Source organism: Botrytis fragariae (genome assembly GCF_013461495.1).
Source record: "Botrytis fragariae strain BVB16 chromosome Unknown tig00000050, whole genome shotgun sequence".
NCBI lineage: Eukaryota > Fungi > Ascomycota > Leotiomycetes > Helotiales > Sclerotiniaceae > Botrytis > Botrytis fragariae.
Window position 1 is genome coordinate 2,124,597 of NW_023500992.1, and position 18,458 is coordinate 2,143,054.

At 43.7% G+C, this 18,458-nt stretch overlaps 5 protein-coding genes across 5 annotated transcripts; 1 reads left to right on the plus strand and 4 right to left on the minus strand.

Moving 5' to 3' along the window:
- Positions 1-280: 280 nt before the first annotated feature.
- On the plus strand, positions 281-3,718 carry Bfra_004655ia (putative heat repeat containing protein; the record flags this gene model as incomplete). Its single annotated transcript, XM_037335054.1, has 5 exons — positions 281-745; positions 805-923; positions 974-1,867; positions 1,919-3,086; positions 3,179-3,718. The coding sequence occupies 5 exons, from the start codon at positions 281-283 to the stop codon at positions 3,716-3,718; spliced, it is 3,186 nt and encodes a 1,061-aa protein (XP_037193588.1).
- Positions 3,719-5,512: 1,794 nt separating this feature from the next.
- Bfra_004656ia (putative rho-type gtpase-activating protein) lies at positions 5,513-9,537 on the minus strand (the record flags this gene model as incomplete). The annotated part of the gene is made up of 6 exons (XM_037335055.1): positions 5,513-5,659; positions 5,712-5,845; positions 5,897-7,935; positions 8,106-9,195; positions 9,352-9,382; positions 9,454-9,537. 6 exons carry the CDS (start codon positions 9,535-9,537, stop codon positions 5,513-5,515), a joined length of 3,525 nt encoding a protein of 1,174 aa, XP_037193589.1.
- Positions 9,538-11,605: 2,068 nt separating this feature from the next.
- Bfra_004657 (uncharacterized protein) lies at positions 11,606-12,184 on the minus strand (the record flags this gene model as incomplete). The annotated part of the gene is made up of 3 exons (XM_037335056.1): positions 11,606-11,766; positions 11,869-11,959; positions 11,996-12,184. 3 exons carry the CDS (start codon positions 12,182-12,184, stop codon positions 11,606-11,608), a joined length of 441 nt encoding a protein of 146 aa, XP_037193590.1.
- A 2,317-nt stretch (positions 12,185-14,501) lies between these two features.
- On the minus strand, positions 14,502-15,851 carry Bfra_004658 (uncharacterized protein; the record flags this gene model as incomplete). Its single annotated transcript, XM_037335057.1, has 3 exons — positions 14,502-14,906; positions 14,966-15,171; positions 15,218-15,851. The coding sequence occupies 3 exons, from the start codon at positions 15,849-15,851 to the stop codon at positions 14,502-14,504; spliced, it is 1,245 nt and encodes a 414-aa protein (XP_037193591.1).
- Positions 15,852-16,887: 1,036 nt separating this feature from the next.
- Bfra_004659 (putative transcription factor homeo protein) lies at positions 16,888-18,342 on the minus strand (the record flags this gene model as incomplete). Its single annotated transcript, XM_037335058.1, has 3 exons — positions 16,888-17,415; positions 17,473-17,679; positions 17,728-18,342. 3 exons carry the CDS (start codon positions 18,340-18,342, stop codon positions 16,888-16,890), a joined length of 1,350 nt encoding a protein of 449 aa, XP_037193592.1.
- Between the last annotated feature and the right edge of the window lie 116 nt (positions 18,343-18,458).

Here is an 18,458-nt window from a genome sequence, read left to right on the forward strand (position 1 = left end):
CCCTGCCCGGGCAACCATAATTTGTTTTGACGCGACAGATTTATCTCCAAAGGGAATTTGGAAAGTTACATACTAAAGTACAACATCATCGTAAGTGTCTCCAAATTTCATAATTTCTTAATGTGAATATTGTGCTACATTATCATCTCTTCAATAGCCGAATGCCATACTGTGCATAACCTCCTTTATTCTCAAATCACTGACAGCACATCTCATCTCCAGATAGGCACATATCCTGATTTGATATTTACGGTTTCTTCAACTTCACCCCACCTCAATCATGGGTGAAAAGATCACCGAAGATCAAGTAGCAAACTTGCTGGCCATACTTCGAACAGATGCTTTGATAGATTCGAAGGTCAATCAGATCAACAACATCAAATCCAGTATCAAGCAACATAACGTTCCAGAACCATGCATACTTTCACTATTCGAAGCCTTGCGCATAGCAATGTCGTCGCAGCACGCCGCGCTAGTCAACGCTGGGTTCTCTACCCTCAATCATCTCCTCACCAGATTGTCACGCCAGGAGCCGAAATATATTGTCAAGGAAGCTGCCCGAACTCTGCCAATGATAAATGATAAGATGGGCGACCAGAGGGAGAAATATCGACAGCTTGCTGCGCAATGTCTTACAACGTTCTGGAAAAATGCGCCGATGGATGTGGAAAGGATTGTGAAAAACGCAGGACTGATAGGAAAGAACTCGAGGATGAAAGAAAATTCAATGAATTGGATTGTACAGGTAAACAGATGCATTTTGGCGCGGGGTTGTCTACACTTTCTAACTATCGTATCAAATAGATGCACCAAGAGCACGGAATGGCATTCAAAAGTTTTGTGACTACACTAATGGAGCTACTCGAAGATGCCGATGGCATGGTAAGAGATACTGCGAGAAACACTGTCATCACCTTATTCCAGTAAGTCTCTGTCTATCGGCCATGTTACTTTCAAATTCTAATTGCCACAGAAACGCCCCTAATGGAGCCAAATCCGATCTCAAGAAGCAGTTGAAGAACTTCAATGTTCGACCAGCGATCGTATCAGCTATCACGAGTCAACTTATACAAGGAGGAGCCCCAGTAGTTGTGGAACCGGAAAGAACTGAAGTCCCTATGCGAAATCCTTTAGCTAGCAGTGCATCTGCGATGAATGTCTCAAGACCAGCAACACCAGAAGTCAGAATTGAGCAAGTAGACCCTGCATATGTGAATACACAAAGGGAATTGGAGGAAACTTTTCAAGAAATGCATCAATGGTTTCAAGACAAGGAGTCTGAAGCAAATTGGTTCAAGAGAGAACAAAGTTGTACAAAGTTACGAAGATTGAACGCTGGAAACGCCCCAAGCGACTATCATGATGCTTTCCTTGCTGGTATCAAAAGCCTTCTGGATGGTATCTTGAAAGCTGTTAATTCATTGAGAACTAGTCTTTCAAAAGAAGGGTGTAGTGCCGTTCAAGAAATTGCTCGAACTGCTGGGCCTGGACTGGATCCTATGGTCGAAATTCTTCTACAAAACCTTATCAAACTCTGTGGTGGCACTAAAAAAATTAGTTCGCAGAACGGAAATTTGACAGTTGATATTATTATCAGCGGCGTTACCTATAATCATCGGATCATGCAGCATATCTGGCTCGCATGCCAAGACAAGAATGTTCAGCCTAGAACATATGCCACAGGCTGGCTCAAAACATTGCTCAAGAAGGAGGCGCAGCACAAGAGTCACGTTGAACATAGCGGAGGCTTGGAACTGATTGAAAAGTGTATTAAAAAAGGTCTAGCCGATGCCAATCCTGGTGTTCGCGAGAATATGAGATCGACCTATTGGACTTTTGCTCAGATATGGCCAGCAAGGGCTGAGTTGTAAGTGTATAAGCATTTCTACGCTTTCGTAATGACACTAACAAGTTTTAGAATAATCGAAGATCTAGAACCAACTCAGAGGAGACTACTAGAGAATTCTCCAGACAATCCCAATGCACCGAAGAAGGCGGCGGCAGTCAGCTCCGCAAGACCCGGCCTTGGATTCTCCAAGAGCACTACTGGACCTCCTAGACCCTCTTTGAGGGAGACTATGTTAGCGCAGAAAAAGGCACAAATGGCCACCAAGAATATTCCTACTCGTCCTGGTTCTGCGATGTCAACATTTTCTCCAACAAGGACCGTGCCAACCGCATCAGGTAAACAATCGTCTTCAGAAGTAGCTCCCACAAGACCTCATTTAGAGGCCACTGGATCTCGTGGCGGTCTTTCTGTTGCACCCATGCGACCAAGTAAATCTAAGAGACCAGAACTTGCTGCTAGACCTGCAACTGCTGGGCCATATTCTGTAAGAAGAACTAATCAAGCCTCCAGCGAAGCAAATGCCAGCCCTTCATCCTCCACATCCGCAAGACCACCAAGATCTAAAACTCCCGTTGCTACCAGCTCTCCCCAGGCTAGAAGAGCTCCAATTCCGAGACCCAATACAAGCCATTCTAGTCATCCCACGCAATCTCATCATCCAACCCATTCTACTTACACAAGTCCTGCAGCAAAAAGTACATCTGGGCGAGTCGTAACTGCTTCTCCTAGACTTGCTGCTTCCCCTCACATTAGTAGTCCTGTTAGGACAAGAACTAAATCGGTACCTGGATTACCTGGACCTGGATCTAGTCCATCAAGAGCAGATGAAGATTTTACAATGGTTGTTCCCACCATCACAGGGTTAGAACGGATCAAATCTGAGAAACTCCCCCAGGTCTTTGACCCTTCTGAGGTGGAAGATATCAAAGCTCCTGTCAATCAGCCAATGAAGGTTTATGAAGACCCATTCTCAAGCACAGATGACACCACTACCCCAGGACCTACAGTTCCTCAATCCGTTTTAGAAGAAGTGCCTGTCAACGAAGATGCTATGAATCTGTCAAGAAATGGCATTAGCGAATTTGATGGCGAAGGAGCTAAGAACCCGCCAATGTCCCCGGATAAACTCAAACAAAGCACAAAATTACTCGATAGCGGTATCTCCAAGATCAGAGCCAAATCTCTAGACGTGCATGGTTTCCGAAAACTTCAAGCCATGATCAGAGATAACAAAGCCGTATGGGGAGAAGGCAGATTCCCCGCCCTCTTGTTAGGACTTTTGAATATCTTGAAGAACCATTAACAAATCTCTCGCCTGCAAAAGTTCAGGATGTCAAGGCACAAATACTAGCTACAGTTAAACTCATGTACAAGAATTACCGAGAGCATTTCAGACCACATATCGCGAAAGGCTTCCATTCTATTCTTGTAACTAGATCCTGCTACGATGCACGCGCCCACATTGTCAGTGGCCTCGAACTTCTCGCCGACGAGCTTGTTACACTTGCCAATCCCAAAGAGACCATCACGACCATTCTCAACTCCCTCGCCAACGAAGAAATGACATTGGAAGGATGCCGAAAATTTAGTATGGGATTACATATACTCAAGCAGACTTTGGATATCAAATCAGATGTTGAGTTGGAAGATGCGGAAATTGATAGCATCTTGGAATTGGCGGCAAAGTGTCTTGAGAGCAAAGAGAGCGGAGTAAGACTGGATGCTGTGGTACTCTGTGTGAGTACGCATGCAAGAATTGGAGAGGCAAGATTCTGGAGTGGAATTGGTGGAAGAGTGAGTGGCGATCCAAAGAGCTTGATTACGTACTATATTGTCAAGAGGCAGAGGGAGTTGGAGGTAGGAAACTGACAGTTTGGAGGGTGACATGGAACGAAGGTCAGTGGCATAAGCTAATGTTTCGTCTGGGCGAAAGGAGGAAATGATGAGTAAGATCGTTGTACAATACGAAAGCCTTCTGTTTTGACCGGATATTTTTGGGATATTTTCTGGGTGGTAGGATGGATTCTATGGTGTGCAGCGAGGGAAAATGGAAGGGCGATACAAGGCGTTGTGCAGTGCACATTACATGTCAACTTTCTGGTTATTGGCAGAGGGGTATGAGTTTGAGTCGGAGTCATGGTCATAGTACATCTATATGTTATAATCTTGTCATTTGTGTGCGCTTCTATTGCTAGCTTTATTTGTGCGTTTTGAGTGATGATCATGATTGATCTAGTAAAGTTTTCTTCGATTGCTCATTCTGGCCTCGGTGCCACATACTTACTTGGTGCATCGCTGCTTGAATATAGGTACTCGGTATAGAGGGATTCTGTAAAGTATTGACTTCAGATTCACCATTGACTGATTGCAGTTTACTTGCACATTACGAGTATAGAATTTGCAACCCCGGGTTCGCTAGACTGTACTCTTTGATCTTTCAATTTTCACTTTCCAAGAGCGCTGTAATGGTCAAGTATGAGACAGGCTAGTGGAAGGTGTGTTGAGGGGCTGAAATACGGCCGGGACTGGTTTTGTATCGCGAGAGTTGAGATGTCGGGGTTCTTTTGATGGGAGAAGATTTGGGTCTCGAGTTCATGAGGTTAGTTAGTTGGTTGGTTGGTTGGTTGGTTGAGGGCCGGTTGATAATGTAGATGTAGATGTGGATATAGGGATGATAAGGGAGTGATATGATATGATATGACATATAGGGAGTAGACAATGAAATGTGAGATCGAATTAATTCAAATAACTCAATCTTTCCATCGATGTAAATTTGAGCGGAGTGATCATCCATCCATTCATCCATCCATACATTCATTCATATACCCATCCATTCAAAACTGCACACTCAAAGATATAATACGGAAATCATATAACATCAACGCATAATCATTCCCTAACTTAACTAACCTACATGCACACATATATATATACAAACATACATAACTAACTAACCAACACCCACAACATACCACGCATAATAACCATTAAAACCATTAAAACCACCACACCTCAGCTCACCACATCGCAGCACATCGCAGAAAAATCATCAACCCATAAATAAATCACGCATTCGATCTAGTATCCTCCCTCCTGCGTAAGCCACGACAAACTCTCAATCTCACAATCTATCCTCAAGCCAATGCCAGAACTTTCCCTCCCTGAAGCGTATTGTCATGTGGAATGCATAATACCTGGTAATCATATTCCCCCTTCTCGTACCCCCTACCCTACCCTCAATATGCATTCTTCAGACACATGGTCCAAGACGTGAAAGCCTATGAATTAGCTCGATTTGAAGAAGAGAAAAGAGAGCTAGCAAGCAAGTACGTAGATTTCTAGCCATTCAAATATCAAATCAAATAAACCATCAATCAAAAAACACAATAGCAAGTAAGGCACTTAAAAAACGCCATAAAAATGTAAATTTCTCTCTCAATCATCTCTGTAACCGATCAAAAAATCGGTCTATCATTCATTCGCTTTCCAGAACTAACGCCCCACCCACCACCTTGCTAAACATGAGTGCAAAAAAGAATATACATCTCGACGCTTTCTGCGTATCCGACGCTGAAAGCGAAATATAAGATAAAAAAAGCTAAAGGTTCCAATCATTCAGAAGTGTAAGGTCATAGAAGATTCATGGTAAGGCTATAGGCTTTCCTAAGCGCCGGCAAATATGTCGTAACTGTTCTCAATGACGAACTGAACAGCTTGGTTCTTGGCGTGCATATCCGTCATCTCACGGTCTATGCTGTGATCACGCATGATGGTCGGTGCAAAAACCACTGCCAGATTCTTAGGTGTCATCTGTGACGAATAATTAGTATGTCAAAAGACCAATGTATGCAAATGAACATACCAAATTCTCGCTTTCTCGTTTTGCCACACGCACAAGATGGAAAATCAAAAACTCAAGACAATCACGATGCTTGGGAGGTAGCATGTTGACTGTGTTCCGTAGATGTGTGCAGCGTTCTGCATTGTCTTCGATAGCTATAATTGTATTAGCAAGTAATTTCTATCAGAATGCGAGATCGAACTTACAGATTGATTCTAACACTCGATCATAAACATCGAAGGTCAAAAGTGGTACAGGAAGCTTTCGGAAATATTGTTTCAAAACACTTGTAACCGCAGTAATATCGAGGTCGGGATCCGAGATGTCATAGTCTTCAGTCTTATCAAATCCTTCTTTGATAATGTTGACTTGCCCAGTACCTCCAGTCTTCCGATAGATGCCCTCAATGTCCATTCCACGCAATTCAACTTCTTCAATGCAGCGAGTAACCACACTTGGAATTTGCCGACGCTCATAATCAGCTCTTTCAACAAGATCAGAACCGAACAGGGTTGACGGACTCTCAGCGGCGAGAATGTTACCACTGGACATAGACTTTGGCATTGACTGTGATTTCTTGAATAAACCAAACCCTTGGCGAGAGGGATCGTTTGATGTAGACCTGGGTAAGTTTGCCCCAGAGGCATTTGGCGCCGGAGATTGCACGTGCTCCATAGTCATGTTGTAAGGCATGCCGATGTTATCACCAGTCTGACCTGGCCATTGGTTTAATGGCCGTTCTTGTCCGCTGGAGAAAGCACCCTTGAAACCCTTAGTGACTCCTTTGGCAACAGTTTGGCCACCCTTCTTCCAGTTAAACTTCTTTGCTTGTCCCTTGCGGATATTGACGACATGGGGAGCTGATAACAACGTCGCTGGCTCCATGCTGGGGTCCTGTTCCATTGGGTGTGGATAGCTATTGATCGAATTGTTGTAGGTAATACTACTGCTTTCCGATGGGCGGAGGATTGCATTATCTAGATGAACGGAAACGTTAGACTTATCCTTATTATGGTGAGTGTAGATTCCCAGACCGTTTGTTGATGGCCTTGGACTTTCCATATTGGTATTGGCCGATTTGAAGCGTTCCTGGATTTGGTGGGTAAGATCATTATTCATGTCTGCAAGTTGTGCATTTTTAGATGATAATTGCTCAAACTCAACTAAGGCTCTATCACGATCGGCAATAGCTTGGTTCTTTTCTTCCAATAATTCATCTCGCTCCTCAAAGAGTTGTTCAATTGCGCCAGACATCGACTGCTTAAGGCGATCAAGCTTCTGAACAAATTCTTTGATGGCAGAATCTTCCAGCTCAGCAATGTCAAGTGGTTGTTTCGAACCTTTGGCACGTTCCACATAGCCAGCTAGAACTTCTAATTGGCGGATCATGAGTTCCGTTTGAGAATCTAGAACCGAGACAGTCTTTCGCTTTTCGATGAGTTTTTTGTTCAGTGTTTTCAGATCTTTCTCGTTTACGAACTGTCTCTCAAGTTCTGCAACTCTTTGTTCGGAGTTGCGAAGTTGCCTTCTCAGCAAAGCCGGATCATCTCCAGGATTTGGCGAGCTTATAGAAATCGGACTACTGATATCTCTAGGTCCGCTAGTGTCTTCTATAATTGGTGTTTTTGGCCATCGTGGTGAGTTAGGAGTACGTGCGGTTGTTTCGCTGACGCTACGACCATGGCCACGGGCAGAAGTGCTTGCTTCACTACTGGTATTTCGAACGTGACGTACAGCGTTGGAAACTCTGCGAATTATAGATTGTGAGCCTTCATCGTTGCCAAATATCCTAGCCATATCTTCATCCATGGTAAGATCACCGCCAGCACTCCACCTTGGTAGATTGGGCGATGAAGCGGTACCATTCGAGCCTGCAGATGGCGGCGCTGGGGGTGCTCTTGGGGTCATGTACGTATCACTGAGTTGTTGTTTTGGTATAGGAGGGCGAGTAGACGAGCGATTTGGAGGTACCATATCATCTATAGGCGATTGTAACAAGGGACCAGAGATTGATTTGCCATTCACTGTCGGAGTATGAGCTGTTCCTTCTGAAGAGGATTCCGTGGATGGGGAGGTTTCTGTCCCGGAAGATAAGCTCATTGTGCTAACGTGACTTTTCACTGGTCCTGAGGCTATCTCCTTACGGGTATGGAGACTTTGGAACTTCCAGAATTGACTCTTGAAATAGTAGAATTTTCCATGTCCTTTGGTCGTGATTCCAGTGAGGATCTGGACGTGATCTGGTCTGCTGCCATTAGAGTCCTTGGGGAGTCCATTTTTGGCATGTTGCTGTCTTTCCTGGGAGGTATGTTGGAGAAGGCAGATTTCGAGGAGTTGCTCTCGCTGCCAGTATAATCCGATTGTGAGTCGCTTCTCGTTGCTCCAGCCCGCTTTCCCTTTGGAACATCGCCTAACCTAAACTTTTCACTAGATCCTTGTGTCTTTCCATCAGGGGCGTCAGCGGTTGGCGAGCTTGCATGTTGTAATAAAGTATCATCACTCGTAGATGCAGATGATTCTTTGGCAGGTGTGCCTGTGCCGTTTGCTGCTCTGCGTATGCTGTCCTTGATCTGTGCCAACTGTTCATCGGATGGTTGATTTTTATCTTGGAATGCGATGTGCGGTGTTGACGTTGAGCTCGCGTCCCTCAAATCCCTTGATCGTCTCTGTGACTGTGGTTCAGTTTGACTTCGCATATTGTCTTTCGCGCCAAAGTAATCTCGATCTGGTGCTTGGTTCTCTTTCGCCTTCTTTGTGTCCCATGATGTCGAAGTAGATCTTGGTGTCAAGGTTGGCGCAGGGCTTGGATCCAGGGCGAGAGGGATGAAAAAGCTCTCCCCATCCCCATTTCCAATCTCAGACATTTGCGATATCCCTGAATATCTATTGTTTCGATACGTCGTCGTTGGAAGCGTCAATCCATCTCGGCCTGTAGTATCGGTGGAGGCTCGATGAGAGGAAGTATCATCGCGAGGTTTTCGAGAACTACTCCTAGATGAGGAATCTGTACGAGAATATGTTGGCCGCGGCCTTGGTGATAATTCTGTAGGGTTATCTGCATTGTGAGGATCCGGGATCTCACGTTCAGGGGAGAAGGCGCTTTGTGGAACGGCGTTCGGTGGTAGGGCGGGTAGTGATTTATCGACAAGCATAGGAGATTGATCGTCTTTTTTCTTCGCATTTGCAGCGGCCCTCGACTTTTTACGCCGCCTGGCCATTAGTGATTCATGACAGCTCATACAAAAGATTCCTTGAGATGTGCGAGCATAACGAAGGTTTTCGATCTTACGTTTGCAGTTCCTGCATCGAAAGCATGTTGCACAAAATGCTTGGTCACCGGTGAGGATGGCGAGGTCTTCAATTTTGTTATTGCAAGCACTGCAGCTGTAAGTGCAATTATTGCAGATAAGAGATCCGTCACCCAGGAGTAACAAATTCGCATCGGAATCCAGGAGAGTTCCGCAAGTATTGCATCGGAAGCAATTTAAATGCCATCGATTGCCAGCTACAGGATCGTTAGAATTGTTAAATTTCGAGGTCGGAGGGTTCATTTGATTGATTTCTCGGATATTCAATGTACAACTCGAGGCTCGAATCGAATAAAGCAACGTAACGCATAGTAAAGCAATTGAAGAAGATCGTGGGATAGTTCACAACTTACCAAGTTCGAAGGCTTTTCCCTCCTCGAGGATCTGTGCAAAAAATTCACTTTTAGTGGCAGATTCGTAAACACATTATGGGTGCATGGGACGGGAACACTCACATCACCACATCCTTTACACGGATATGCCACATCGTCACCCTCCATAGGGGATTCCAGATATGTACTATTGTCTGGCGATTCCATCTTGCCAAATATATGTGAGGAGCGACCCTCGAAAGAAACCCTTTTAATATCCTTCTATTTCAGCAGATACACTTCCTCCTCAAGTATCACGGACGGTGGACCCAGGCTGAACATGAATTGACAGATGCGATCCCTCGACGTTAGGTTTGTCGGTTTCTAGAGTGTAAAAGCGCACGGTCTGTAGGAGATTCGAGAATTGTTTACGGAGGTATGCAAGTTCGCAAGGGGAAAAGAAGCTAGTGCGAATAGACGATCATCAAAGAAACGTTCCTGGAGCTTGATTCGCGAAGTTCGAGGGTCAATTGGGTTGGGTGGAGAAAATGAGTTGAAGGGTTGTTGTATATGGGAGCGAACAGACAGGTGAGGTGAGAGAATAATTAGTAATACCTGATAGTGACGGGAAAAGATTGAGGGATGGATGAACTATGAGTTGCTGGAGAGCGATATGAGATATATGTTGGACGAATTCATCCAACATCAAATCAATCCACCCTTTGAAGATACTACTGATATTGATTGATTGTAGTTGCGACTGGATGCGATTTTTTGCGATTTGAGACTTCTTGTTCAGCCTGCTGTTAAATGTATTATCGATAAGTAGGTCAGTACCTGTACCTGTACCAATATAAACGTAATCTTAGTCCTTAGTACAGTAAGTATAGAGATACTAAGTAAAGACGAAGACGAAGACGAAGGGCTAGACTGATAAAAGAAGGTTTATGCCAAACGGTGTATCTTTCTTGCTTCACCGTGGTCGCCGTGTGAGTTTGGTTGGTACATTCGTACACTTATCAATGAGGAAGTAGTCTAGAAATTCCCTTGGGCTCAGATCAGATGAGACAAAAGTGGTTAAGTAGGCTCGAGGGAGGTGAGATTTTAGGAAATCGAGTAGAAGGAAAGGCTAATGATCCTTTAGCGACCAGCATATATTCCAAAGGGGGTCGGTCGATGGTGGGCAGAGTATCTACTGGTGGCAGTTCTGTGCAGCACGTTGTTGGAATTGGAATTGGAAGTCGTGAGATGAGACAACTCCCACGGTCTAAGCCTTTAGATCCCAAGATAGTGAATCAATTGATCATTTGGGCCGAATTGAGTACCAATTTGGTGCGGTACAGAGTAGAATATAGTACGATGTGAAGATTAGCTTTTCTGCAGAAGTATCTTTCTTTTTTGAGGCGTAGATGTGAGATTGTTCCTTCGACTACTCAGTGAATTACCCCAAAAACGCCTCCCCTTACCGCCGGTTTATTCTTCAATTTGTTGCAAGTTATTTTTCTCTCGGAAATCAATCTACTGTTGTTCATCATGTTGTAGTTCAACAATACCGTGAACCGTTTATATGGGCAGCTACAAGAAGGATGACCGTTTGAGATACCAAACACTCAGAATTTAATTACCGCTGCAGATTTGATCTGCAGGTATGAATGGGGATTATGTATCAGTTTCTACTCGTTCCTCGGTAGGGATATTCATATTCTCCTTCATGGCGTATGGTACAGGAGAAATGGTCACAGTAAGGAATATCGATGTTCTTCTGTCTGCACATTGTGGTTTCATATATTGACCCCAAGGACCGGGAAGATTGAATGTCGTCTGTACTCCTCACATTCCGTCAAATATATATACATATATATATCTACAGCTGGTTTCTAGACACAATGAGGACCTCCCATTGTTCTCCAATACCGAAAAGATGTAATGAATCTTCGGAACCCAGTCAATACATACAGATGACCCGACATTTCAATGTTCCAACAGAGTTTGATCCGAGACCAGGAATAACCATGGGTCGATGGAACCAAGAGAGTGTTTAGCCTACGAGAGGCGATTATTCTTGCATGGTGGCACTTTTAAGGGTTTCAAATATAGACCCTCAACCAAGGAGATGTCGCGATGAACATAAGGACGGGACACATCTTATTCGCTGATCGAAAGATGGCATATAGAGAAGATGAACGTGGCGATATGAACTTCCACCACGCATCCTTTCATCTCGTGTTATTTATGCTGTAACCCATGGATTCTTCCAGTAAGAGATAATTTCCCCATGACGAAAAGTGTGCTGTATTTAATGATCCCAAACAGATGGTGTGTACATATAAGATGATAAGATGGAGTCCTTGTGTTCGAATGAAGATGTTGATATTGCACTCGTGAAATTACAGATATACATACTAGGTAGTTGCTCATTCGCCACCAATTCCCAAGCATCTTGAATAACATCGTGTTCTTCGTATTACAAGATTATCGTCACACAGTACCGCTGCCACTCAAAAGCCAGGATAAGAGTACCCTTTGCACATGATACTCCTTGTTACGTACAGTCTATACTCCGCGAAACTTCTTTTTGGAGACTCCCATAAGTAAATCTTAAACTTCTCACTATTGGAAAGGCTGGTCCGTCAAGAAGGATGCCAAAGGTCTAGCTAGTAGTCAAGAACCAGACTAAGGTATGTACCTCGAAAATCCTCCTGTCGGTCGCCGGGAGCAATGTTGATGATTTACCGCTTCTTCGATTACTAGATACACCACATCTCAAATAACGCTTGATTCTATTCAAACACGCGGCTACCCACAGGTCCAGTTTGACAATTTCCCCTTGATTTTGAATCTTTATTTCGAACTCCTTGGACGAGGCTGAGTACATAATTTACGTAGCTGCTAGGTTGAAAATAGTTCATCGGAAGAATTAACCCTAAATTGCTCTTACGTCGACTTTCCTATCCTAAATTATATAATTTATGCTCCATACCATTGTTCTGATCCGCTAGGAACCAAATTATCAGCTGAGAAAGATAATTCGATCGTCAATGCCTAATTCGGTAATTCCGCCTATCTGTCCTGTCCTAAAACACTACATCGATGTTTCAGCGTCAATTTGATGATCCTCCTTAAAGAAACGCCTGGATTTGTTTCGACCGCGTTTTCCAACAAGAAATTCTTACCCATGGCCTGTTGATCACCCCAATCACAAAGGGAGTTGCAGAAAATATGGGATCTAGGGATGATATACCATATCCTTTTCTTCTGAGTCCAGAGTTGACCCTGTCTGATTGAATTTCAAAGGGAGATTATTTGTGGAGAGCAAATCACAAGAATAGAAGTCCGTTCTAGACCCTTCATTCAGATCATTGTCCCTGTCGCTTACCAAAAGTTTCATGCCGGTCACCAGTGCCGCGGCCTTCTCGTTGGTGGGAGAGCAGGGGAGTTGAAATGGTCACGTGAATAAATTTGACGTCGTTCTTGTCGAATCTAGAGCTGTGCCACACCGAGAGGGGGGAGAAGCTGTCATGAGCTTGAATATTATCCGTGATTCATGTCAAGCACAACGTACTATACAACACCCGTCCAACGAGGATCAGGACAAGCCACCAACATATGGCTAGTAGTTCCCAACTTCCGCCTCAATGACACTCACCAACTTTTTCCAACCAACTGACAACCATCTGCATGAATCAACTCCAAGCTCAGCCCCTAATTTTATCGGGCCTGAAACTAACACCTACTCAGCATCTACCAACCCACTTTCCGGGTGACACCTATCATCCTACATTGAACCAACGCCCAGCGTAACACAAACTAAGGTTAAGCATAAACATCAAACAGTCGTCTAATCGCATTACATATCACATAATATGCATAAAAAGCCGTAAATTCCGACGCGCATATTCATCCATCACTCATCTTTCACTCGCACGTCGCCATTCCTTCGGCGCCTCTTCAGCCCTGCCTGAACCATGCCTTGTTTCGTATTCAGAGCACTCGGTTGGAATTGATGTATTCCACGGCGGTATATTTAACTTTGGCGTGTGTGTAGACGTTCATTTCATGTTTCAGTGAACAAACTATCAATCTGAATATGCCTGTGATGGTATGATCAATGATGTGATAGCCAAGTAGCTGTCTGATTAGCTGGAGGTTTCAGTGACATATTCAATAATAGTTTCTTGGTAAACAGACAAGTGGAATTGTATATCATTTCTGTGTGACTAGGACTGCTGCTTATATGTTGGTAGGTTTTGCTTGCTTGAGGTAGATGAATTGTTCCCGTGTTCATGGAGGAATGATAATAATTATTGTTGAATTTATGGATTTACCTAGAATCTTGTTTGTCCGTCTGAACCTGGAATGCTATCGGGATTACTTATCGTTGCAGAAAGGTAAGTGCCTTTGAATTTAGTAGGTGCGGACTTTGCACATTAGGTTCCTGTGAATTTGTCTGATGGGGCCAGGATTACACCTGTTTTCCATATGAGTCAGTCTACCTATATAGCAAATAGCATCACAAGTTGGGGATTTGTTCGTTTGGTCCTTCTGCACCGGACTCTGCTATTTGTTCTGGTTCGTAGCGCCAGTGACATAATTCGGGAGATGGCCTGCCTTGTGTTTGTTTGTAGCCGAGAAGTTTTCGTCCTGATGAACCATCTCATAATTCATTCGGTGCGAATGATGATCTTACTGGCAGTACTATTAAAGACCTCTCCTTTCTTGTCGTACCTCCTACATCAAGTTTCTTGTCAGATTCTACCTCATTTAGATCATGGGAAAGGGCACATGATATCGCTCAAGCTCCCGGAACTCCTGAGGAGCTATCTCCCTCTCAACTTTTTGATATTCTGAATTGATATTGTTTGTCCCTGATGACGGATAAAAGGGATCCGACTTTAAGAAAACTTGAAGAATATAAGCAGGAACAAAAACTGAATGAGAGCGCTTGGAATGCGCTGGTGTTAACGAGACCTTGTCCAGTCTCTCGCTTAATATAATTGAGAACAAAACTTTAATGCTAGCTTCTCACTTGTAGATCTTGCAGACTACCGCTTAGTTCTAAATCCTAAATTAAATCTCTTGAAGGCAGGTCTTGACTCATTCGATTTCACTTCATTCATACTTCGTTTTACACTTCATTTCACACTTTTTATTATTATCATCGTCGTCTCCAGAACAGCCAGTCAACTACAAATCTATCGGAATGGCTTATAGTCTTTGAACTCTGGGTTTAAGCTCTGGATTCTGAGGATCTCGTCCAACTTCTCCATGGTTTTCTTCTTGTACTTCGCTGCCATCTCCGCTGCCTCCTTGCGCCACGCCTCATATTCAATTGCATTCTTCTGACAATAGTTCGTTATTTCGACACATTTCAAAATCATCTTTTCTAGACTCGCTATTGAAGCTCTGGCTAGCTGAATTCGATCACTCTCTAACTGTGGTTGACATAATGGTGAATCGTCTTGGATCTCAATAGGATTTTCCTTGCTGTTATTGGTGATACACATCCGCTTTGATGTTGGCGGCATGTTTAAACCCATCTCACTTTGTGTCTTGGCAACTTCACAGGATTTGGATCCAGGAGTCGTGGAGAAGCCCTGCTGCCGTTCTATGTTAGCAAGAAGTTCTGCTGATCAAGTCTCAAAATGGCAAAAGGAACAATGGTTACTGGATCAAATACGCCGTTGGTTCCCATGGAATATGCTTGTGCTTGTGGTTTCCGAGCAACAGCAGCAGCAGGAGCATTAGCAGCATTGGTACTCTCTCCTGCCAGACCGCTGTTGTACTGCCCGTAGTTCCGCTTGCCATTGATCGTGAATTGGCTGTTCTTTATCTTGCTCAAAGTATCCCACTCCTGCTTTGAAGCTAACGGTTTAGAATGATTCGAGTAAAACGATGATTCATAACTCACTGGCACTCTGGGAAGGGACTGTACTTCGTCTACGAACTGGCTCGCTTGCAACGGCGGCAGATTTCTCATCATTTTCTCTTGCTTCCATGGCACGAATCGACTCGGGCATATTGGCAACAAGATCGCAAACCTTGCTGTAATCGACTTTACACTGTTTTCTTCCCCGGAAACCAGCAACTGCCACTCCTGTTCTGACGAAACCTGCCTCTGCTAGCTTCTTGACTGTATATCTATCCAGCTCCTTAAGCTCCATTTTAGATGTTTCTGGGTTGGTTTTGTGGTTGTCAATGATGTCTCGAACAATCTTTTCTTCCTCTTTTGACCACATTTTGTATACAGGGCGCTTTTTGACCTCTTGATTGACCCCCTGATTGACCTCTTGATTGACCTCTTGATTGACCTCTTGATTGACCTCTTGATTGACCTCTTGATTGACCTCTTGATTGACCTCTTGATTGACCTCCTGATTGACCCCCTGATTGAAATTTTCGTCACCAATGACATCGAGACTTGATGATCGAAGTATCGGGACATCTTCCTCTTCTGCATGTTTCTGCTCGTCTGCTTTCTCTACCTCTGCATCCTTGGTAGGAGCTGGTACCTCCTTGACAGAAATCTCATCAGGTGGCGCCATTTTACCGAAATTTAAAATCGTAGAATTGCTTTGTAATCGGAAGAATGAGGAGGATGATAGAGTAACTTCAATGTGCACAAGGCAGCAGTTGACTCGATGGTTTGATGTTATTGGGAGTGGGTGTTAATGGATGAGATGATGGCGTTCGAAAAGAGTTTGTGCTACTCAATTCTCGACACGAGGCTTGTAAGAAAAATTTAAAAATTGAACTCGATGTTTGAATGAAATGAATTTTGCGAACATGTACGCTCAGCACAGAACATGCGCAAAGCGCTTAAAGAAAAAGCGACAGAGAATTTGTACGTCAGGTGGTCAAAGGTTGTTGTTGACAAGTAGATAAAAGGAGGATTTGGTCGCGAAAGGAAAAAGTACAATATTTGACTCCTCTCGGTACCTCCCACTAGCGTGTCAAATTTTATATCAAAAGAAGCGGAATAAGTGATTCCCCGAAGTGATATCGAAGTGAATGAAAGGGCGGTGCATAAAAATGCGATTGAAAGAGGTTTAGCTTCATATGGAAAGAAGTAGATAGTCATTTCCTTCGACATTCGGACGAGGAGGGGTGACGCCTCGTAGATTGCTGCTAGGTGTGGTTGACTTGAGAATAAGATGATGGATTTTTGATCATGATATTCACTTATTCATTGAATCTATTCTAAGTAGTGACTCGTAGGATGACAAAGTTTCTAGAGAATCATGTGTCAACCGTGGGTCAATATAGACATGAATTGAAACGGTTGACCTGCTGCTCTGGAACAGTGTTTGGGGGATATTCCAAGAAACTAAACCATAAGATAATGTACCTAGTATTTTTGTGGACAATTGATTCTAGCGTAGATCTTTCATGGCTTTGAAGGTTGGGGAGTGTCTTCTACCTTATGACTGTGAACTCATTATTGCATTATTACTATAAGTGCATCTACTATTTGTCCTACATACAGCGCTTCTTCCTCAATCTGATTACAAAGAAGAAGGGCCCTCACAACTCAAAAACAGATCAATGCTAATGGCACATGAAAGTCTTCTCTTGTCTTCTCTACAAGCTTCCGATTTGATTGAGTCTCATCCTCAATCGAGCTTCGACCTTGAGTTCCTCGTCGACCTTTTTCTGTGTTCCCTCCGCCGCTTCTCGCTCCATATCCGCCTTGGTCTGATGTCTAATTGTTTCTAACTCCAGTTGCTTTCGTCTATCGATCGATGCTACAATTCTTTCCTCGATTCTGCGACGCTGAACAAGCACCATTTCTTGCATTTTTTTGAATCCAGCCTCGTCGTCTGAACTCGCTGTATCTTCCATAGTGCTTGTGGGGCGCATAGGTGAACTATTGATTTCGATAGGGGCATTCGATCCAATAAACTCTGTTGATACCATCTGGGAGGAACTCGAGAGTCTGCGCTTCTTTGTATCCCTCAAAACATCATCGGCTTGAGCAACAATCGAATCGTTGCTACCAGCAAGTTCCGCTTCTAGCTTTACAGACTGCTTCCGCTTGGAATTCTCCTGGTCTGATGCTTTTTTTGCCATTTCCTTCTTTCGAGTGGATCTCTTATTTGCGAAATAGGTCTACAAAATTTATTAGAAACTACATCTTTTGGAGTTGTGAACAGAATTTAATCATACAGAAATTTGGAAAATACTGATGCCATGATCTTTCGCAAGTTTCTGCTGTTGTTCCTTGGATGGATTGAGTGATTCTGTGGCTAATCGACTTAGTGCACTTGTTTGACTTTTAGAGAGGACACCTCTTGAATTCTTGGTCTCCCCTAATGCTCTATCATTGATGCTGGAAGAGGGCTCAGCACACTTTGCATCGCGAGCATCAAGTATCTAGAGAAATGTTAGAGATGTTGGTAAAAGTCACAGTTCGGAACTAACCGTAGAATCGCCAACATTTCGCTCGTCATAATTCCACAACTCGCGACCAGTGACACGCCAATACTCAGAACAAGCCGGGGGGGTTCTGAAATAACCTTGTACTTTGAGTAAGTCAGATGCGTGATTGAAAAGCTGAGTTGCAGAAAACTTTGGTAACTTTAATCGGATGTTCAATTCATGACGGGTTTTGATTTCCTCATAAAGAATTCTTGATTCATCTTCGGTCCATGTCTTGTTACCCCTCTTTCGATGTCCATTGGCCGTGTTGTTAGACTCTCCATCAGCTTTATTCTCATCTGCAGTAGAATGTTCGGCATCGAAGTCAGCATCTAGATCTTGGTCATCCTGCCATGCATTGGCGGCCTGCAGCATCGACTTTTTGTTGCAGATTCGACGCCATTTTTGCTCACATGCAACACCAGTTCTTTGTATGTCAAATCCTAGTCCATTGAGTTCGATGGATACCTCTTCGAATAGACTGCCCTTGGGAACTTCACCGTCTTCAACCCTTTTCTTGTGTTTTTTGATGAGCCGAGTTAAACAGTCTTCTTCCGGCAAGCTCCAAATCCAACGCGCAGCTGTTTCTGTCAACGATTGCTCTGAACCGGCTTCCATCTTTATCGGTGGGCTGCAAGGTTGAGAAGTCAGTATCTACCTTCAGAAACAAATTGATACCGTTGAATGTAAGACAAGCAAGGTGATAATACTTACAATGGTTTTACGATACAACG